This window comes from Heterodontus francisci, chromosome 46, assembly GCF_036365525.1.
Source record: "Heterodontus francisci isolate sHetFra1 chromosome 46, sHetFra1.hap1, whole genome shotgun sequence".
Classification (NCBI taxonomy): domain Eukaryota; kingdom Metazoa; phylum Chordata; class Chondrichthyes; order Heterodontiformes; family Heterodontidae; genus Heterodontus; species Heterodontus francisci.
Window position 1 is genome coordinate 18,522,751 of NC_090416.1, and position 18,802 is coordinate 18,541,552.

The following is an 18,802-nucleotide window of genomic DNA, read 5'->3' on the forward strand; positions in this document are numbered from 1 at the left end:
CGAGTGGAGAGAAAGAAAAGGTTATAAGTGACAGTGGCGCAGTGGTTAGCACCGCAGCCTCTCAGCTCCAGCGACCCGGGTTCAATTCTGGGTACTGTCTGTGCGGAGTTTGCAAGTTCTCCCTGTGTCTGCGTGGGTTTCCTCCGGGTGCTCCGGTTTCCTCCCACAGCCTAAGACTTGCAGGTTGATGGGTAAATTGGCCATTGTAAATTGCCCCTAGTATAGGTAGGTGGTTGGGGAATTGAGGGAAGGTGGGGATGGGGGAGGAATATGGGATTAATGTAGGATTAGTATAAATGGGTGGTTGATCGTCGGCACAGACTCGGTGGGCCAAAGGGCCTGTTTCAGTGCTGTATCTCTAAATATAACATAAAAGCAGAGTGCAGGAGTGCAGTTGATGGCTCTTCCTCCATCCCCCAAAGACCCAGTGTGATTATTCATAAAATGATATAGTTCAGAAGGAGGCCGTTCAGCCCCCCATGCTGGTGCTGGCTCATTGAAAAAGCAACCAATTATTCCCCCTTCCGCTGCTCTGGAAAGATTTTTATCCTCGTTTAATAGTCAGACATCCTCACCAGCCAGAGCGTTACATCAATCAATTTACATTATATATCAGTTCTACGTCAAGCAGCAGGATAGTGGGTGCGGCTTTAAGGGTGATCCCATCACAAACAAGGTTCATAATTGTTACAGTCGTGTTCGCCTTCAAACATCATCCCTTTATCCCGGTGGCTGGTCAGTGATCACTGCAAGCTTTGCAACTTCGAGTGGGGAACCGGATCAGGCAGGATTGTGATGCACCCTGCAGTTGAGCAGCCCGCCACCACTTTGTTGTCTGTGCAGACTGGCCGTTTAGGCTGAGGTGCTCGAGGACGCTTGTGGCGCCTGATAACCAAGACAGGAGGGAGGAGAGGAAATTCCATGGAAGGGTGAGGTGATGAAAAGGCAGCCTTTGCTTCTACAGCAGTCAATGCGAAGATCAATTTGAGGATTCCGTTCATATAAATACCAGCAAATGGAGAATGTGGGGGTCAGTGTGAAGACTGGCATTTTTTTTTAATGTTTGGGTCTTGGATTTGAGTTCAGTTCACAGGATAGTGAAAGGAAGATCGCAGGTGGACTGCCGAAAGGGGCATCTTTGACCAGATCAACCTGTTGTGAGTAGGAGGTGCTCTTGTGAGATTGGGGCTTAGGAGCATTGGGACAGTGTAGAGGGAGCTTTACTCTGTATCTAACCCCGTGCTGTACCTGTCCTGGGAGTGTTTGATGGGGACAGTGTAGAGGGAGCTTTACTCTGTATCTAACCCCCGTGCTGTACCTGTCCTGGGTGTGTTTGATGGGACAGTGTAGAGGGAGCTTTACTCTGTATCTAACCCCCGTGCTGTCCCTGTCCTGGGAGTGTTTGATGGGGACAGTGTAGAGGGAGCTTTACTCTGTATCTAACCCCGTGCTGTACCTGTCCTGGGAGTGTTTGATGGGGACAGTGTAGAGGGAGCTTTACTCTGTATCTAACCCCCGTGCTGTACCTGTCCTGGGAGTGTTTGATGGGGACAGTGTAGAGGGAGCTTTACTCTGTATCTAACCCCGTGCTGTACCTGTCCTGGGAGTGTTTGATGGGGACAGTGTAGAGGGAGCTTTACCCTGTATCTAACCCCGTGCTGTACCTGTCCTGGGAGTGTTTGATGGGGACAGTGTAGAGGGAGCTTTACTCTGCATCTAACCCCCGTGCTGTACCTGTCCTGGGAGTGTTTGGTCCTCAGGGTGACTGTTTTGGGAAGTGTTTAATATATTTTAGTGTTGAAAAGTTGCAAGTGTTAGAGGGGGTGCAAATGTGGCCCTAAAATGTGTTGCACAAACCTGTCTATTAGCATAGCAATATGAATATGACTGCGGTGTATCAGGTCATCGCTGTTCTATTTAGTTTTGGGCTGGTTATCTCTGTCAGTCTGTTGGGTCAGGGAGGGGAGGGGAGAGAGAGAGAGAGAATCTGTACCGCTTCATTCCAGTTGCGATGAGAGTTGGGTTGGTGGGGGTAATGACTGCAAAGTGACTGATTATCAGCCCATAAACACACCCCTCACGCATTAACCCGCAGAGCAGTGAGAGGCTGTCAGTGGGGTGCAGAGGGGCTGCAGTCACAGTTCCCCCAATGGGGCTTCCACCCCCAGTCTCTCTCTCACGTTATCGAGTCCCTCTTCTTTCTGAAAGGCCCCTTTAATCTTTTCCAAACACTGTCCTTGAGCTTGCTGCGCTTCTCCTGAGCCAGCATCGCCTCCTTCTCCTTCCGTCGGATCTCCCGCACCATGGCGTGGAACACATCGTCAATGAAGTATCGGAGGGCAGCCGAGGTCTCGAAGAACGGGCAGTTGAACTCCCGGGCCAGCACCGTGCCCTCCTCCTTCGACACCTGGGTTGCAAAAAAAAGGAGAGAGAGGCTAGCTGGCAGTCTAGAACCGAACCCCGACATCAGGGCCAGGGGGTGGGGGAGAACCACACCCATTGGACAGCGCAGGGTTGCAGCTCCACTGTGACGAGACAGTGTTATTTGCTGGGCTGTGGTCTGTACGCGGAGCTCTGTGACCAGAGCTGACCACACAGTGGAGCTCTGTTGTGAAATACACAGCAAGCCATTCGCTCCCTGCCTGTGCGGAAGGAGCTGCAGCTGCCCTGGATCCTCTCGCTTAACCCTTTGCTATAAAAACCGCAGCAGGCTTCAGTTGCCCCTCTCCGACTTTCCCTCCCTCTTCGCTACCCCACCATTCTCCTCCCACCCCTTGTCCGTTTATTGTGTGCCAATTTCAGCGGAGTTGGAAAAGGCATTGAGCCCTTAATACTAGTGGAGTTTGGGTGAGGACCGGGAGTGGGTGATGCTGTTTGGGTTTGTTGTAAACAGGAATGCCTCTTGGGTGAGGCACCGGAGAGTTCCCGGCAGGACAACAGGTGCCCCCACTGCCCCCTCACGTGGGCCTAAAAGCTCCCAGAGACGCTATTCTGACAAAGAGCAGGAGAATTCTCTGGTGTCCTGGGGCCAGTATTTATCCCTCAGCTAACATTATCAAAAACACAGACGATCTGCATCATTATCACATTTTTGTGGGAGCTTGCTGTGCACAAATTGGCTGCCCCGTTTCCTGCATGACAACAGTGACCACACTTCAAAAGAAAAAAGTGATTGGCTGCAAACGGTAGTGCCATGGCCTGAGGTTGAGAAAGGCGCTATAGAAATGGAAGTTCTTAATGAATAAATTGCTGAGTGACTTGGGCCGAAGCCGATTTAATCTCCTGCCACCAGGGATGACCCCATGCTGGCTGAGGCGACTGGGCTGCTGGTACAGGGCAGTCTTGAGGGCCTTTTTTTACCTGTCGAAGGTTGCCCAGGTCCGACTTGTTCCCCACAAGCACCACCGGGATGTCATAGGTGTGTCGCACCCGGTAGATCAGCTGCTTGAACTCGACGGCCTCCTGGAAGCTACGGCGGTCCGTGATGGAATAACAGATGATGAATCCCTCTCCGCCGCGCATGTACTGGTCCCTCATGGCGGTAAACTCTGCCTGAAAAGCAGCATTGAAATGGTCAGTCGCCGGGGAATCCGGGCGGGCGTACGTACCAAGGGCATGTAAATCTCTGCCCCCCCCCCCACCTCTACCTAACCCATTGACAACAAAGCCAGAAACTTGTGGCTGAGTGGGTAGGAATCTCCCCTTGTGAGTCACAATTTCATGGGTTCAAATCCCCCTCCAAAGACTTGAGCACAAACTCCAGGCTGACAGTATTGAGGGAGCGCTGTGCAGTCAGAGGGGTAGCACTGAGAGGGGCGCCATCTTTTGGATGAGATGTTAGAATGTTGAGGTGGCCTTCGATCCCACGCCAGTCTTGCAACGCAGAACAGCGAAGCTCTCTCCAGTGTCCTGGACCAATATTAATCCCTCAAACAACAACACCAAAAAAAAAAGAGTGTTGAGATTCTCATTACTGCTTGTGGGATCTTGCTGTGCACAAATTGGCTCTAATTTCAAGGTTATGACCCCTTGTTCTGGACCCCCCCCCCCTCAAAATAAACACAGTCTCTCTCTTTTCTGTATTGAATCATTTAATCATCTTTCGCACACCTCTGTTAGATCACCCTTCGGCTTCTGGACTTGAGGATACAAGCCTAGTCTATGCAACCTGTCCTTGTAATTTAACCCTTCAGGAGTGGAGAGGGGGTGTTAAGCAGCCAGCTTAGGGTGGTCCTCCGGAGTGTCCAGTCTTGCCCTCTCAGTACTTACCTGCCCCGCTGTGTCCAGAATGTCCAGATGTGCTGACTCATCATCAATGCGAACTCGTGTTTTGTAGGCATCCTCTGAGAAATGGAGAGTGGGTTTTAAAACAAATCAGTTAGGAGGAGGAAGGAAACCTCGGGTCATGCTCATCATGCTTTGTGTCTCTTGCCCATCCATGTCCTCACCCCCTCCCTATCTTTGTCACCTCCTCCAGCCCCTACACCCCTCCCTATCTCTGTCACCTCCTCCAGCCCCGACAACCCTCCCAGATCTCTGCGTTCCTCCAATTCCGGCCTCTTACACATCCCCCGATTCCCATCGCTCCACCACTGGCAGCCCTGCCTTCAGCTGCCTGGGGGCCCGAAGCTCTGGAATTTCCTCCCTTAACCCCTCCGCCTCTCTCTCTGTCCTCCATTAAGGCGCTCTTTAAAACTGACCTCTTTGACCAAGATTTTAGTTACCTGTCCTAATATCTCCTTATGTGACTGTCGATTTTTTTTCATAATCGCTGCTGTGAGGTGCCCTGGGATAATTTACTATGTTAAAGGCGCCATATAAATATAAGTTGTTGTTAGCTGACCACTTGCCAGCCTTTGCCTGCACAACAGAGGTTCAGGTAACAATTACCAGGGAGTGGCAGCTGCTCCAGAACACCAAGATATTTAAATGACTGTGCTTAGACAGAGTAAAGCTCCCTCTACACTGTCCCATCAAACACTCCCAGGACAGGTACAGCACGGGGTTAGATACAGAGTAAAGTTCCCTCTACACTGTCCTCATCAAACACTCTCTGGGGTGATTTTTGTTTCAGTTGAACCCTCCCACTGAATCGTTCACATTGAAGCAGTTGCTTACCGATTGTTGGATCATGATAATCAAGGAAGCGATGGCTGATGAACTGCATCGTCATGGCTGCAAAGAGAAAATCAAATTATACCTTCAGACACGGCTGCATACAATGAGACCACAATCCCGGCTGAAACCGAGATTATCGGCTAATTCCCCATCAGTTTCACCTGGACACGACGCTGCAGTCAGTGTCTATGATTAATATTACACAGCAAATTGTAATCTGTAACTACCCTCCACTCTATGGATTTTGCTGGAGAAATCACACTACTTTTATCAGGAAATGTGGCTGTGGTTTCAGTCACAAGTACTGCTTGCTGTGGTTCATAGAGACTCTTCAATGGATTTTGTAGTGTGCTGTATAAATAGACTCTGTAGACTGCTCTAGTGCGCTGTTTAAATAGACTCTGTAGACTGCTGTAGTGCACTGTTTAAATAGACTCTGTAGGCTGCTGTAGTGCGCTGTTTAAATAGACTCTGTAGGCTGCTGTAGTGCGCTGTTTAAATAGACTCTGTAGGCTGCTGTAGTGCCCTGTTTAAATAGACTCTAGGCTGCTGTAGTGCACTGTTTAAATAGACTCTGTAGACTGCTGTAGTGCACTGTTGAAATAGACTCTGTAGACTGCTGTAGTGCGCTGTTTAAATAGACTCTGTAGACTGCTGTAGTGCACTGTTTAAATAGACTCTGTAAACTGCTGTAGTGCACTGTTTAAATAGACTCTGTAGGCTGCTGTAGTGCACTGTTTAAATAGACTCTGTAGACTGCTGTAGTGCACTGTTTAAATAGACTCTAGACTGCTGTAGTGCACTGTTTAAATAGACTCTGTAGACTGCTGTAGTGCACTGTTTAAATAGACTCTGTAGACTGCTGTAGTGCACTGTTTAAATAGACTCTAGACTGCTGTAGTGCGCTGTTTAAATAGACTCTGTAGGCTGCTGTCGTGCGCTGTTTAAATAGACTCTAGACTGCTGTAGTGCGCTGTTTAAATAGACTCTAGACTGCTGTAGTGCGCTGTTTAAATAGACTCTGTAGGCTGCTGTAGTGCACTGTTTAAATAGATTCTGTAGGCTGCTGTAGTGCGCTGTTTAAATAGACTCTAGACTGCTGTAGTGCGCTGTTTAAATAGACTCTAGACTGCTGAAGTGCGCTGTTTAAATAGACTCTGGACTGCTGAAGTGCGCTGTTTAAATAGACTCTGGACTGCTGAAGTGCGCTGTTTAAATAGACTCTGGACTGCTGAAGTGCGCTGTTTAAATAGACTCTGTAGACTGCTGAAGTGCGCTGTTTAAATAGACTCTAGACTGCTGTAGTGCACTGTTTAAATAGATTCTGTAGGCTGCTGAAGTGCGCTGTTTAAATAGATTCTGTAGGCTGCTGAAGTGCGCTGTTTAAATAGACTCTAGACTGCTGAAGTGCGCTGTTTAAATAGACTCTAGACTGCTGTAGTGCGCTGTATAAATAGACTCTAGACTGCTGTAGTGCGCTGTTTAAATAGACTCTGTAGGCTGCTGTAGTGCGCTGTTTAAATAGACTCTGTAGGCTGCTGTAGTGCGCTGTTTAAATAGACTCTGTAGGCTGCTGTAGTGCACTGTTTAAATAGACTCTGTAGGCTGCTGTAGTGCACTGTTTAAATAGACTCTGTAGGCTGCTGTAGTGCACTGTTTAAATAGACTCTGTAGACTGCTGTAGTGCACTGTTCAAATAGACTCTGTAGACTGCTGTAGTGCACTGTTTAAATAGACTCTAGACTGCTGTAGTGCGCTGTTTAAATAGACTCTGGACTGCTGAAGTGCGCTGTTTAAATAGACTCTGGACTGCTGAAGTGCGCTGTTTAAATAGACTCTGTAGGCTGCTGTAGTGCACTGTTTAAATAGACTCTGTAGGCTGCTGTAGTGCACTGTTTAAATAGACTCTGTAGACTGCTGTAGTGCACTGTTCAAATAGACTCTGTAGACTGCTGTAGTGCACTGTTTAAATAGACTCTAGACTGCTGTAGTGCGCTGTTTAAATAGACTCTAGACTGCTGTAGTGCGCTGTTTAAATAGACTCTGGACTGCTGAAGTGCGCTGTTTAAATAGACTCTGTAGACTGCTGAAGTGCGCTGTTTAAATAGACTCTAGACTGCTGTAGTGCACTGTTTAAATAGATTCTGTAGGCTGCTGAAGTGCGCTGTTTAAATAGATTCTGTAGGCTGCTGAAGTGCGCAGTTTAAATAGACTCTAGACTGCTGAAGTGCGCTGTTTAAATAGACTCTAGACTGCTGAAGTGCGCTGTTTAAATAGACTCTAGACTGCTGTAGTGCGCTGTATAAATAGACTCTAGACTGCTGTAGTGCGCTGTTTAAATAGACTCTGTAGGCTGCTGTAGTGCGCTGTTTAAATAGACTCTGTAGGCTGCTGTAGTGCGCTGTTTAAATAGACTCTGTAGGCTGCTGTAGTGCACTGTTTAAATAGACTCTGTAGGCTGCTGTAGTGCACTGTTTAAATAGACTCTGTAGACTGCTGTAGTGCACTTTTCAAATAGACTCTGTAGACTGCTGTAGTGCACTGTTTAAATAGACTCTAGACTGCTGTAGTGCGCTGTTTAAATAGACTCTAGACTGCTGTAGTGCGCTGTTTAAATAGACTCTGGACTGCTGAAGTGCGCTGTTTAAATAGACTCTGTAGACTGCTGAAGTGCGCTGTTTAAATAGACTCTAGACTGCTGTAGTGCACTGTTTAAATAGATTCTGTAGGCTGCTGAAGTGCGCTGTTTAAATAGATTCTGTAGGCTGCTGAAGTGCGCTGTTTAAATAGACTCTAGACTGCTGAAGTGCGCTGTTTAAATAGACTCTAGACTACTGAAGTGCGCTGTTTAAATAGACTCTGGACTGCTGTAGTGCGCTGTATAAATAGACTCTAGACTGCTGTAGTGCGCTGTATAAATAGACTCTAGACTGCTGTAGTGCGCTGTTTAAATAGACTCTAGACTGCTGAAGTGCGCTGTTTAAATAGACTCTAGACTGCTGAAGTGCGCTGTTTAAATAGACTGCTGAAGTGCGCTGTTTAAATAGACTCTAGACTGCTGTAGTGCGCTGTTTAAATAGACTCTAGACTGCTGTAGTGCGCTGTATAAATAGACTCTAGACTGCTGTAGTGCGCTGTTTAAATAGACTCTGTAGGCTGCTGTAGTGCGCTGTTTAAATAGACTCTGTAGACTGCTGTAGTGCGCTGTTTAAATAGACTCTGTCGACTGCTGTAGTGCACTGTTTAAATAGACTCTAGACTGCTGTAGTGCGCTGTTTAAATAGACTCTGTAGGCTGCTGTAGTGCGCTGTTTAAATAGACTCTGTAGACTGCTGAAGTGCGCTGTTTAAATAGACTCTGTAGACTGCTGTAGTGCGCTGTTTAAATAGACTCTGTAGACTGCTGTAGTGCGCTGTTTAAATAGACTCTAGACTGCTGTAGTGCGCTGTTTAAATAGACTCTGTAGGCTGCTGTAGTGCGCTGTTTAAATAGACTCTGTAGGCTGCTGTAGTGCACTGTTTAAATAGACTCTGTAGGCTGCTGTAGTGCACTGTTTAAATAGACTCTAGACTGCTGAAGTGCGCTGTTTAAATAGACTCTAGACTACTGAAGTGCGCTGTATAAATAGACTCTAGACTGCTGTAGTGCGCTGTATAAATAGACTCTGTAGACTGCTGTAGTGCGCTGTTTAAATAGACTCTGTAGACTGCTGTAGTGCGCTGTTTAAATAGACTCTAGACTGCTGTAGTGCGCTGTTTAAATAGACTCTGTAGGCTGCTGTAGTGCGCTGTTTAAATAGACTCTGTAGGCTGCTGTAGTGCACTGTTTAAATAGATTCTGTAGGCTGCTGAAGTGCGCTGTTTAAATAGACTCTAGACTGCTGAAGTGCGCTGTTTAAATAGACTCTAGACTACTGAAGTGCGCTGTATAAATAGACTCTAGACTGCTGTAGTGCGCTGTATAAATAGACTCTAGACTGCTGTAGTGCGCTATATAAATAGACTCTAGACTGCTGTAGTGCGCTGTTTAAATAGACTCTAGACTGCTGAAGTGCGCTGTTTAAATAGACTCTAGACTGCTGAAGTGCGCTGTTTAAATAGACTGCTGAAGTGCGCTGTTTAAATAGACTCTAGACTGCTGTAGTGCGCTGTTTAAATAGACTCTGTAGGCTGCTGTAGTGCGCTGTTTAAATAGATTCTGTAGGCTGCTGTAGTGCGCTGTTTAAATAGACTCTAGACTGCTGTAGTGCGCTGTTTAAATAGACTCTAGACTGCTGAAGTGCGCTGTTTAAATAGACTCTAGACTGCTGTAGTGCGCTGTATAAATAGACTCTAGACTGCTGTAGTGCGCTGTATAAATAGACTCTAGACTGCTGTAGTGCGCTGTTTAAATAGACTCTAGACTGCTGAAGTGCGCTGTTTAAATAGACTCTAGACTGCTGAAGTGCGCTGTTTAAATAGACTGCTGAAGTGCGCTGTTTAAATAGACTGCTGAAGTGCGCTGTTTAAATAGACTGCTGAAGTGCGCTGTTTAAATAGACTGCTGAAGTGCGCTGTTTAAATAGACTCTAGACTGCTGTAGTGCGCTGTTTCAATAGACTCTGTAGGCTGCTGTAGTGCGCTGTTTAAATAGACTCTGTAGACTGCTGTAGTGCGCTGTTTAAATAGACTCTAGACTGCTGAAGTGCGATGTTTAAATAGACTCTGTCGACTGCTGTAGTGCACTGTTTAAATAGACTCTAGACTGCTGTAGTGCGCTGTTTAAATAGACTCTGTAGGCTGCTGTAGTGCGCTGTTTAAATAGACTCTAGACCGCTGTAGTGCGCTGTTTAAATAGACTCTGTAGACTGCTGAAGTGCGCTGTTTAAATAGACTCTGTAGACTGCTGTAGTGCGCTGTTTAAATAGACTCTGTAGACTGCTGTAGTGCGCTGTTTAAATAGACTCTAGACTGCTGTAGTGCGCTGTTTAAATAGACTCTGTAGGCTGCTGTAGTGCGCTGTTTAAATAGACTCTGTAGACTGCTGTAGTGCGCTGTTTAAATAGACTCTAGACTGCTGAAGTGCGCTGTTTAAATAGACTCTGTAGGCTGCTGTAGTGCGCTGTTTAAATAGACTCTGTAGACTGCTGTAGTGCGCTGTTTAAATAGACTCTGTAGACTGCTGTAGTGCACTGTTTAAATAGACTCTGTAGACTGCTGTAGTGCACTGTTTAAATAGACTCTGTAGGCTGCTGTAGTGCGCTGTTTAAATAGACTCTGTAGACTGCTGTAGTGCGCTGTTTAAATAGACTCTGTTGACTGCTGTAGTGCGCTGTTTAAATAGACTCTGTAGACTGCTGTAGTGTGCTGTTTAAATAGACTCTGTAGACTGCTGTAGTGCGCTGTTTAAATAGATTCTGTGGACTGGTTGCTGTGAGTCCTGCCATAAGTCCCGCTCCACCACCTCGTCATTAACTGACGTATCAGTAGATGCCAGAAACTATCCAGGCCCCAATACCAGGCCATTCGGAAATCCCAACAGAATAAGTTTGACAAGAAATCTGATCAATCCACCCTGCGCAGGGTACACTTTCTCTCTATGACACACTGGAATGTTATCTGGGTCCATCCCCAGTCCTTGTGTTCAAATCTCTTTGTGGCCTCTTCCCCTCACCCCTCCCCCCATCTCTGTCACCTCCTGCAGCCCCTGCAACCCTCCCAGATCTCTGCGCTCCTCCAATTCCGGCCTCTTGCACATCCCCCGATTCCCATCGCTCCACCAATGGCGGCCGTGCCTTCAGTTGCCTGGGGCCCTCAGCTCTGAAATTCCCTCCCGAAGCCTAACCACCTTTAAGACGCTCCTTAAAACCGACCTCTTTGACCAAGCTTTTGTCCACCTGTCCTAATATTTCCTTGTTTGTGTCTGATAACACTCCTGTGAAGCACCTTGGAATGTTTTTTTTTACTGCAATAAAGGTGCGAGATAAATGTAAGTTTTTAAACTGAATTAACGCTTGTGTAATGAATCATACTGTTCATTGTCTAACTCGGTGCCCCCTCTTTAATGCCTCCACTTCGCCACTGTTTTCGATTCTGAGCCCTCTGCTTGCTTAGTCAGGGCATTTGGGTTGCTGTGGCATCTCTTCCTGTTGGATATTATGGGATGAACAGATGACATCACTTAATCCCTGTGGGAAAACCCCAGTTCTGAGGGAGGACATTCCTGAAATGTCGAGAGAGGAGAGGAGAATGACATCATGGTAAGCAGGGAAGGAGGGGGGCGGAACTGAGATGGTTTGATCTGTGCGGTGGGGGATGGGTAAACTGTGCGGAGCCGAAATTAATCAACTTTAGAAGAATTATGCCAGAATTGAGAGGTTATACTGATCAGAAAATACTGGGGCTCTTTTCTCTCGAAAAGAGAAGGCTGAGGGGCGTGAGCTGATCGAGATCTTTAACATTATGAGAGGGTGTTTGGTCGAGTAAATGTAGAGATGTTTCCACTTGTGGGGAAATCCAGAACTAGGGGGCCATCAATATAAGACAGTCACTAATAAATCCAATGGGGAATTCAGGAGAAAACTCCTTTCCCCAGAGAGTGGTGAGAATGTGGAACTCGCTACCACAGGGAGTGGCTGAGGTGAATGGCAGAGATGTGTTTAAGGGGAATCTGGATAAACACATGCGGGAGAAAGGAATAGAAAGATATGGTGATAGGATGAGATGAAGAGGGAGGAGGCCCGTTTGGAGCAGAAGCAGCAGCACAGAGCAGATGGGCCGAATGGCCTGTTTCTGTGCTGCAAAATTCATTGAAGTAAAAATTTTGACCATAAGGGAGGGAAATAAATTGGCTGTCAAGGAATTAAAGGTCAGACCCGAAACTTTAATCCGTCTTTTCTCTCTCCAGGTGTTGACTGACGGACTCTTGTGTATTTTGAGCCTCGAGGTCACATGGCACTTGGGGGATGGCTTGCACAGAGAAAGGACCAATCGTGAAAGCTTTGAGGAACTGGTCTAATCTGCCAGGCATTAAATCACACTGTTTGCTACACAGTCAGCTCATCACCAGGGCTCCTCACTGAGATGGAAGGCTACCCAGCAACCACTGAAAAAAAACACACCCAAGTAAATGAAAGCCCCCACATATTGATTAAAACCTTGGGTGGTTATCTTAATTCTCCAGTCAGAAGCTTTGAAAGCTAAAACCTGATTTTCCAACTTGCTACTCATTGTGCTATGCATTTCAATGACTTGGGAACCATAGTGACTCAGCACAGAGGAGGCCATTCGTCCCTTCCTGCCTGGGCCAACTCTTTGAAAGAGCTGTCTAATTAGTCTCACCCCCCCTGCTCTTTTCCCATTAGCACTGGAAACGTTAAAGTATTTCTCCAATTCCCCTTCTGAAAGTTACTGTTGAATCTGCTTCCACCGCCCTTTCAGGCAGCGCGTTCCAGATCACAACCACTCTCTTCATCTCCCCTCTGCTTCCTTTGCCAATTACTTTAAATTTGTCCTCTGGTTACTGACCCTCCTATCTTTGGAATTCTCTACTCCAGAGGGCTGTGGATGCTCAGTTGCTCAGTATATTCAAGACTGCGATCGATAGATTTTGGACATTAAGGGATTGAACAAAGAGGCTAGGAATTCTACGAGTAATTCACCTCCTGTCTTCCCCAAAGCCTATCCACCATCTACAAGGCACAAGTCAGGAGTGTGATGGAATACTCGCCACTTGCCTGGATGGGTGCAGCTCCAACAACACTCAGGAAGCTCGACACCATCCAGGACAAAGCAAACCGCTTGATTGGCACCCCATCCACAAACATTCACTCCCTTCACCACCGATGCACAGTGGCAGCAGTGTGTACCATCTACAAGATGCACTGCAGAAATACACCAAGGCTCCTTAGACAGCACCTTCTAAACCCGCGAACTCTACCAACTAGAAGGACATGGGGACGCCACTACCTGCAAGTTCCCCTCCGAGCCATACGCCATCATTACTTGGAACTATATCGCCCTTCCTTCACTGTCACTGGGTCAAAATCCTGGAACTCCCTTCCAAACAGCACTGAGAGTGTACCTGCATCAGATGGACTGCAGCGGTTCAAGAAGGCAGCTCACCACCACCTTCTCAAGGGTAATTAGGGATGGGCAATAAATGCTGGTCTAGCCAGCGATGCCCACATCCCATGAACAAATGAAAAAAAAATTAGGATAGTGTGAGAAAGGGGAGTTGAGGTAGATGATCAGCCATGATCTTATTGAATGGTGGAGCAGGCTCGAGGGGCCGAATGGCCTACTCCTGCTTCTGTTCTTTTGGAAACCATTTTTCTTTCACATTCTGCTCTGAACAAAACTCCTTGTAATTTTTTTAACACCTATTCAAACTCCTCTTAACCTTCTCTGCTGTGGGGAGAACAGTCCCAGCTTCTCCATTCTCTTCACATAACTGATCCCTGGTACTATTTTGATGAATCTCCCCCACACCCTCACCGGGGCCTTCACATCCTTTCTCAAGTCTTGTCCCCAGAAATGGCCACCCTATTCCAGTTGAGGCCTAAGGTGTTCTGTGAAGGTTTATCAGGGTCTTTTGTCCTGCAACATCTGCACTGCCCCCTGCAGTGGAATAACCTGATGGCATTTCCAGTCTGGAGCCCCAGCATGAAGAATAGCAGTTTGCACGCTCAGCACCTGGCCTCTGTACCACAGAACCGAGTTGGACCTGATTCTGGAAGGGAAAGCCGCAATAAATTCCAACAGCAAGTCCGTCCACCTACCGCTCTTCCCGACTCCCCCTGCCCCCAGCATCACGATCTTGTACTCGCGGATTCCGCTGGAAGCACTGGCACTCAGCCTGACCGAAGCTGCTGACTCCATGGTTAAACCTGGCTTTACTCCCGTTTCCAAGCTGCAGATACAAATGAGGATGTTATCTTCCTGCCCAGGGAAGCTTGGGTCAACACGGTCCCTTGTGCCCAGCCCTCTTCTCAGCTGGCGGTGGTCTCTGCCCCTCAGTATTTTAAACGAAGTTTGGGTCAGGTCCCCTTCTTTACCTCCCCCCGGCCACCTTTACGCCTGACAGAAACAAGCTCAGCCCCGAGAGTTTCTCCTGCAGCCCAAAAAAAAGTCCTGTGAGATGTTTGGAGCTGAAGAAACACGACCGATCTTGCTGTGCCGCCCCAGAAAATTGACAACAAGATGAAAGTTATTTCTCCCTTGGCAGGATGAAGGGGCAGGAGCTGCCCGCTTGTCTCAATCGGCTATTGTGCAGTCAGGGGGCAGTGAGCCTATGCCCAACCTGCACCGCGTTTGGCGATCTGGTGCATTGCAGTTGGCCTTGGCTCCTTGAGTTGGGAGAGGGGTGTTGTAAATCAGCCAGGGTTCTGGCACCTGATCACAGTCCATTGACATCCGGCGCCACCCCCCCCCCCCCCCCCCCCCCCACCCCCACCAAAGCTGGGAAAGGACAAAGCGGGTGGCTTGTCAGGGCAGGAGCAGGTGCAGCTGCAAGGCACTCCATGGTGGAACAGCTTGAAGCTATTCACTGCCCGTGCGAAGAATGGCCCCCCTTGGGGTGAGGTGGCAGATGGGTAACTCGCACCCGAATCTGTCCTCAGCCAGAGTCTGTGCCGTCAGGAAAGGAAGACCATCATTACATTTTCCCCACAGGTAAGAACAACTACTCTCATTTATATAGCACATAAACCTGGTAAAACAACCCAAAGGGGCTTCCGAGGCCCAATCGAACAATCTGACACCGGGCCACATGAGCTATTGAGGATGTGTGATTCAAAGCTCGGTCAAAGAGGTGGGTTTTAAGGAGAGTCTTAAAGGAGGAGAGAGAGGGAGGCGGAGAGGTTTAGGGAGGGAATTCCAGAGCTTAGGGCCCCCGGCAGCTGAAGGCACGGCCGCCAATGGTGGAGCGATGGGAATCGGGGGATGGTCAAGAGGCCGGAATTGGAGGAGCGCAGAGATCTTGGAGGGGTTGTAGGGGCTGGAGGAGGTGACCGAGATAGGGAGGGGTGTTGGCCGTGTGTTTCCAGGCTGATGTGGTTTGTGGAACGCTGTGGTGTGATTATCATTTTTATTCAAAGAAAGTCAACTGTAATTAATTTGCAAGTTTTAGTGCAAAATAATTAATTTTATAAGTGAGAGGCTGAGGCAGCTGTTTCTGCAATTACTCAGACAACCCTGTCTCCCTCGCCCCGCCTTATCTGGGGCAGCCAGCCTGCCCTTAGTGACTTCAATCTCGGGGTAGGAACTATGCGAGGGCCCAGGCTTCACACAGTATTGGAGGCCTTGCTGAGGGAAGTTCTGACGAGGGTTATAAGGGAAGCTAAATAGAACAGATGAAAGATTTTCGAAAATGGTTACGTTAAAATTTAAAAACACATCGCAAAGCTGGGAGGGGCACCACGTAATTAAAAGGTGAAAACAGAACTCGGCTTTTTTTAATTTGGAAAGATGACCGAGAGATTCATTAAAACCTTTGAGTTATCATTAATGTTGTGACATGCCAGCCAAGTCGAGCCCTGACAGTTCGCAAAAGGTTTGCTTGTTTTAAAAGTTTGAATTCTTCCCTGAACTTTAAGAAGTTACCTCAAACTGGCTCAGCGATCCCACGCCCTCATCTTGCTCGGAAGAACGGGATGGCTTTTGTATTTTAAGTTTTCCTTCCCTCTGAATCTCTCTCTTTCTCTCCAGCCCAGAAGTTTTCTATCAAAGTTTTTGCTCTTTTTGCCACCCACAGGGTCTTAGTGCCCGCTGGGTTTGTGGCCGTGGTGTTACAGGATTGCAGGAAGTAGTACCCACATCTCCAAGAAGCTTGTTTTTTTCTTTATCCCTTGTATTTCCTTGTTTATGGGCTTCAGAAGTATGCAAACTACGGAAGCGACAGGCCTGCTGGTTAGATCAGTGAGTAGCTAAACCATTCAACAACAACAAATTGCATTGATACAGCACCTTTAATGTAATAAGACGTCCCCCAAGATGCGTCACTGGAGCGTTATCAAACAAAATTTGACACTGAGCCGCACAAGGCGATATTGGGGACCGGCGACCAAAAGCTGGACCAAAGAGGTCGGTTTTAAGGAGCGTCTTAAAGGAGGAGAGAGAGGTTTAGGGAGGGAATTCCAGAGCTTAGGACCCCCAGGCAGCTGAAGGCACGGCCGCCAATGGTGGAGCGATGGGAATCGGGGGATGCGCAAGAGGCCGGAATTGGTGGAGCGCAGAGATCTGGGAGGGTTGTAGGGGCTGGAGGAGGTTACAGAGATGGGGGAGTGAAGTTGTGAAGGGATTTGAGTACAAGATGATCATTTTAAAAATTGAGGTGGTTGAAACAGGAGCCTGTGCAGATCTGCAAGCACTTGATGTGAGTTAGGATTCAGGCAGCAGAGTTCTGGATGGGCTGAAGTTTATGGAGGATGGACGATGAGAGGCCGGTCAGGAGGCCAAAGCGATAGGCAACTCGAGAGCTCCGATTAGGAATGGATGTCAAGTTCTGTCCTCGTTCTGTGCCCCGTCAGCTGACCTGAACTAGAGCTCTGGTGTGTGGGACCAGTGGGGAAACACAATCGATTCCAATGCCTCCCTTAGAGAAGGGTAAATCAGGGATGATTCCCCACTTCTGGGAATTGTGTATGATGCAATTCATGGTTCAATAGCCTCCCACCATCACTACCTGCTCAGTAAAGAGTGGTCCCTCGGGAAAGAATATGGAAGGCGGCTGACCTCGTTTGCCAGGGGGAGTGGGAGAGAAGGAAGGAGAGTAAGAAATGATACAAACAGTGAATAAATCATAGATTGCTTTAGCACTGGAACAAGCCATTCAGCCCGTCCAGTCTCTGCCAGCGTTTTCTCGGTATTAACCATCCAGTCTAATACTACTCTCCTGCTCGCTTCCCCTCCCTTCAATATCCCAACCAGCCTAATCTCACTCATCCCCTCACTCCTTGTACCCTTTAATTTGCCACCCAGTCTAATTCTACTCTCCTCACTTCCTCACAACCTTTAATATCCCACCCAGTCTAATCCCACTCTCCCCCTCACCCTTTAATATCCCACCCAGTCTAATCCCACTCTCCCCCTCACTCCCCACACCCTTTAATATCCCACCCAGACTATTCCCACTCTCCCCCTCACTCCCCACACCCTTTAATATCCCACCCAGTCTAATCCCACTCTCCCCCTCACTCCCCACACCCTTTAATATCCCACCCAGACTATTCCCACTCTCCCCCTCACTCCCCACACCCTTTAATATCCCAGCCAGTCTAATCCCACTCACCCCTTCACTCCCTGCACCCTTTAATATCCCACCCAGTCTAATCCCACTCACCCCTTCACTCCCTGCACCCTTTAATATCCCACCCAATCTAATCCCACTCACCCCTTCAAACCCCACACCCTTTAATATCCCAGCCAGTCTAATCCCACTCACCCCTTCACTCCCTGCACCCTTTAATATCCCACCCAATCTAATCCCACTCACTCCTTCACTCCCTGCACCCTTTAATATCCCACCCAGTCTAATCCCACTCACCCCTTCACTCCCTGCACCCTTTAATATCCCACCCAATCTAATCCCACTCACCCCTTCACTCCCTGCACCCTTTAATATCCCACCCAATCTAATCCCACTTACCCCTTCAAACCCCACACCCTTTAATATCCCAGCCAGTCTAATCCCACTCACTCCTTCACTCCCTGCACCCTTTAATATCCCACCCAGTCTAATCCCACTCACCCCTTCACTCCCTGCACCCTTTAATATCCCACCCAGTCTAATCCCACTCACCCCTTCACTCCCTGCACCCTTTAATATCCCACCCAATCTAATCTCACTCACCCCTTCACTCCCTGCACCCTTTAATATCCCACCCAGTCTAATCTCACTCACCCCTTCACTCCCTGCACCCTTTAATATCCCACCCAATCTAATCTCACTCACCCCTTCACTCCCTGCACCCTTTAATATCCCACCCAGTCTAATCCCACTCACCCCTTCACTCCCCATACCCTTTAATATCCCAGCCAGTCTAATCCCACTCACCCCTTCACTCCCCATACCCTTTAATATCCCACCCAGTCTGATCCCACAATGGATAGTAAATCTGACAGTGACTCACTGACAGTTTTCGTTCCCTGACAGTCATACCCAGAGCGGTGCAAACATAGGAAAGGGATATTGACCTTGGAGTGGGTGCAGCCTAGATTCACCAGAATGATGGTGGGCTTAAAGGTTAGATTGAGGACAAGTTACATAAACCTGGTTTGTAATCCCTTGAGTTTAGAAGATTTAGAGGTGATCTAATCCAGGTTTTTAAAATGATACACTGATCCGATAGGGAAGATAGAGAGAGAACAATTTCCTCGGGGGGGTGGGGGAGGGGCAGAACAAAGGAAAATAACCTTAAAATTGCAGATAGGCTGTAAAAAAAAAAAAAAAGCAAATCATTTAGCATTTTATCAACACGAAAGGTAGTGGAAATCTGGAACTCTCTTTCCCCCAAAGGCTGTGGATTCTGAGGGACAAATGAAATTCAAGACTGTGATGGATAGATTTGTGTTTAGTGAGGCAATTGAGAGGAATGGAGTAGATGCCTTTGGGATGCAGATCAGCCGTTGTCTAATCGAGTGATGGAATAGGCTCCCAGGGCTGAATGGCCTTTTCCTCCTGTTCCTAAGGCTTACCCATCCCTCAG

At 47.8% G+C, this 18,802-nt stretch overlaps 1 protein-coding gene across 2 annotated transcripts; it reads right to left on the bottom strand.

Annotated features, from left to right (window-relative positions):
- Positions 1-539: 539 nt before the first annotated feature.
- rit1 (Ras-like without CAAX 1) lies at positions 540-15,992 on the bottom strand. 2 transcript variants are annotated; one of them, XM_068022877.1, is made up of 6 exons: positions 15,699-15,991; positions 13,877-14,007; positions 5,119-5,175; positions 4,270-4,343; positions 3,361-3,552; positions 540-2,407 (listed from the first exon to the last, which is right to left on the bottom strand). In XM_068022877.1, the coding sequence occupies exons 2-6, from the start codon at positions 13,974-13,976 to the stop codon at positions 2,177-2,179; spliced, it is 654 nt and encodes a 217-aa protein (XP_067878978.1). In that variant the 5' UTR covers positions 13,977-14,007; positions 15,699-15,991; the 3' UTR covers positions 540-2,176. The 2 variants fall into 2 exon arrangements, with proteins under 2 accessions (XP_067878978.1, XP_067878979.1); XM_068022878.1 differs by lacking the exon at positions 13,877-14,007 and having other exon boundaries at positions 15,699-15,992.
- Between the last annotated feature and the right edge of the window lie 2,810 nt (positions 15,993-18,802).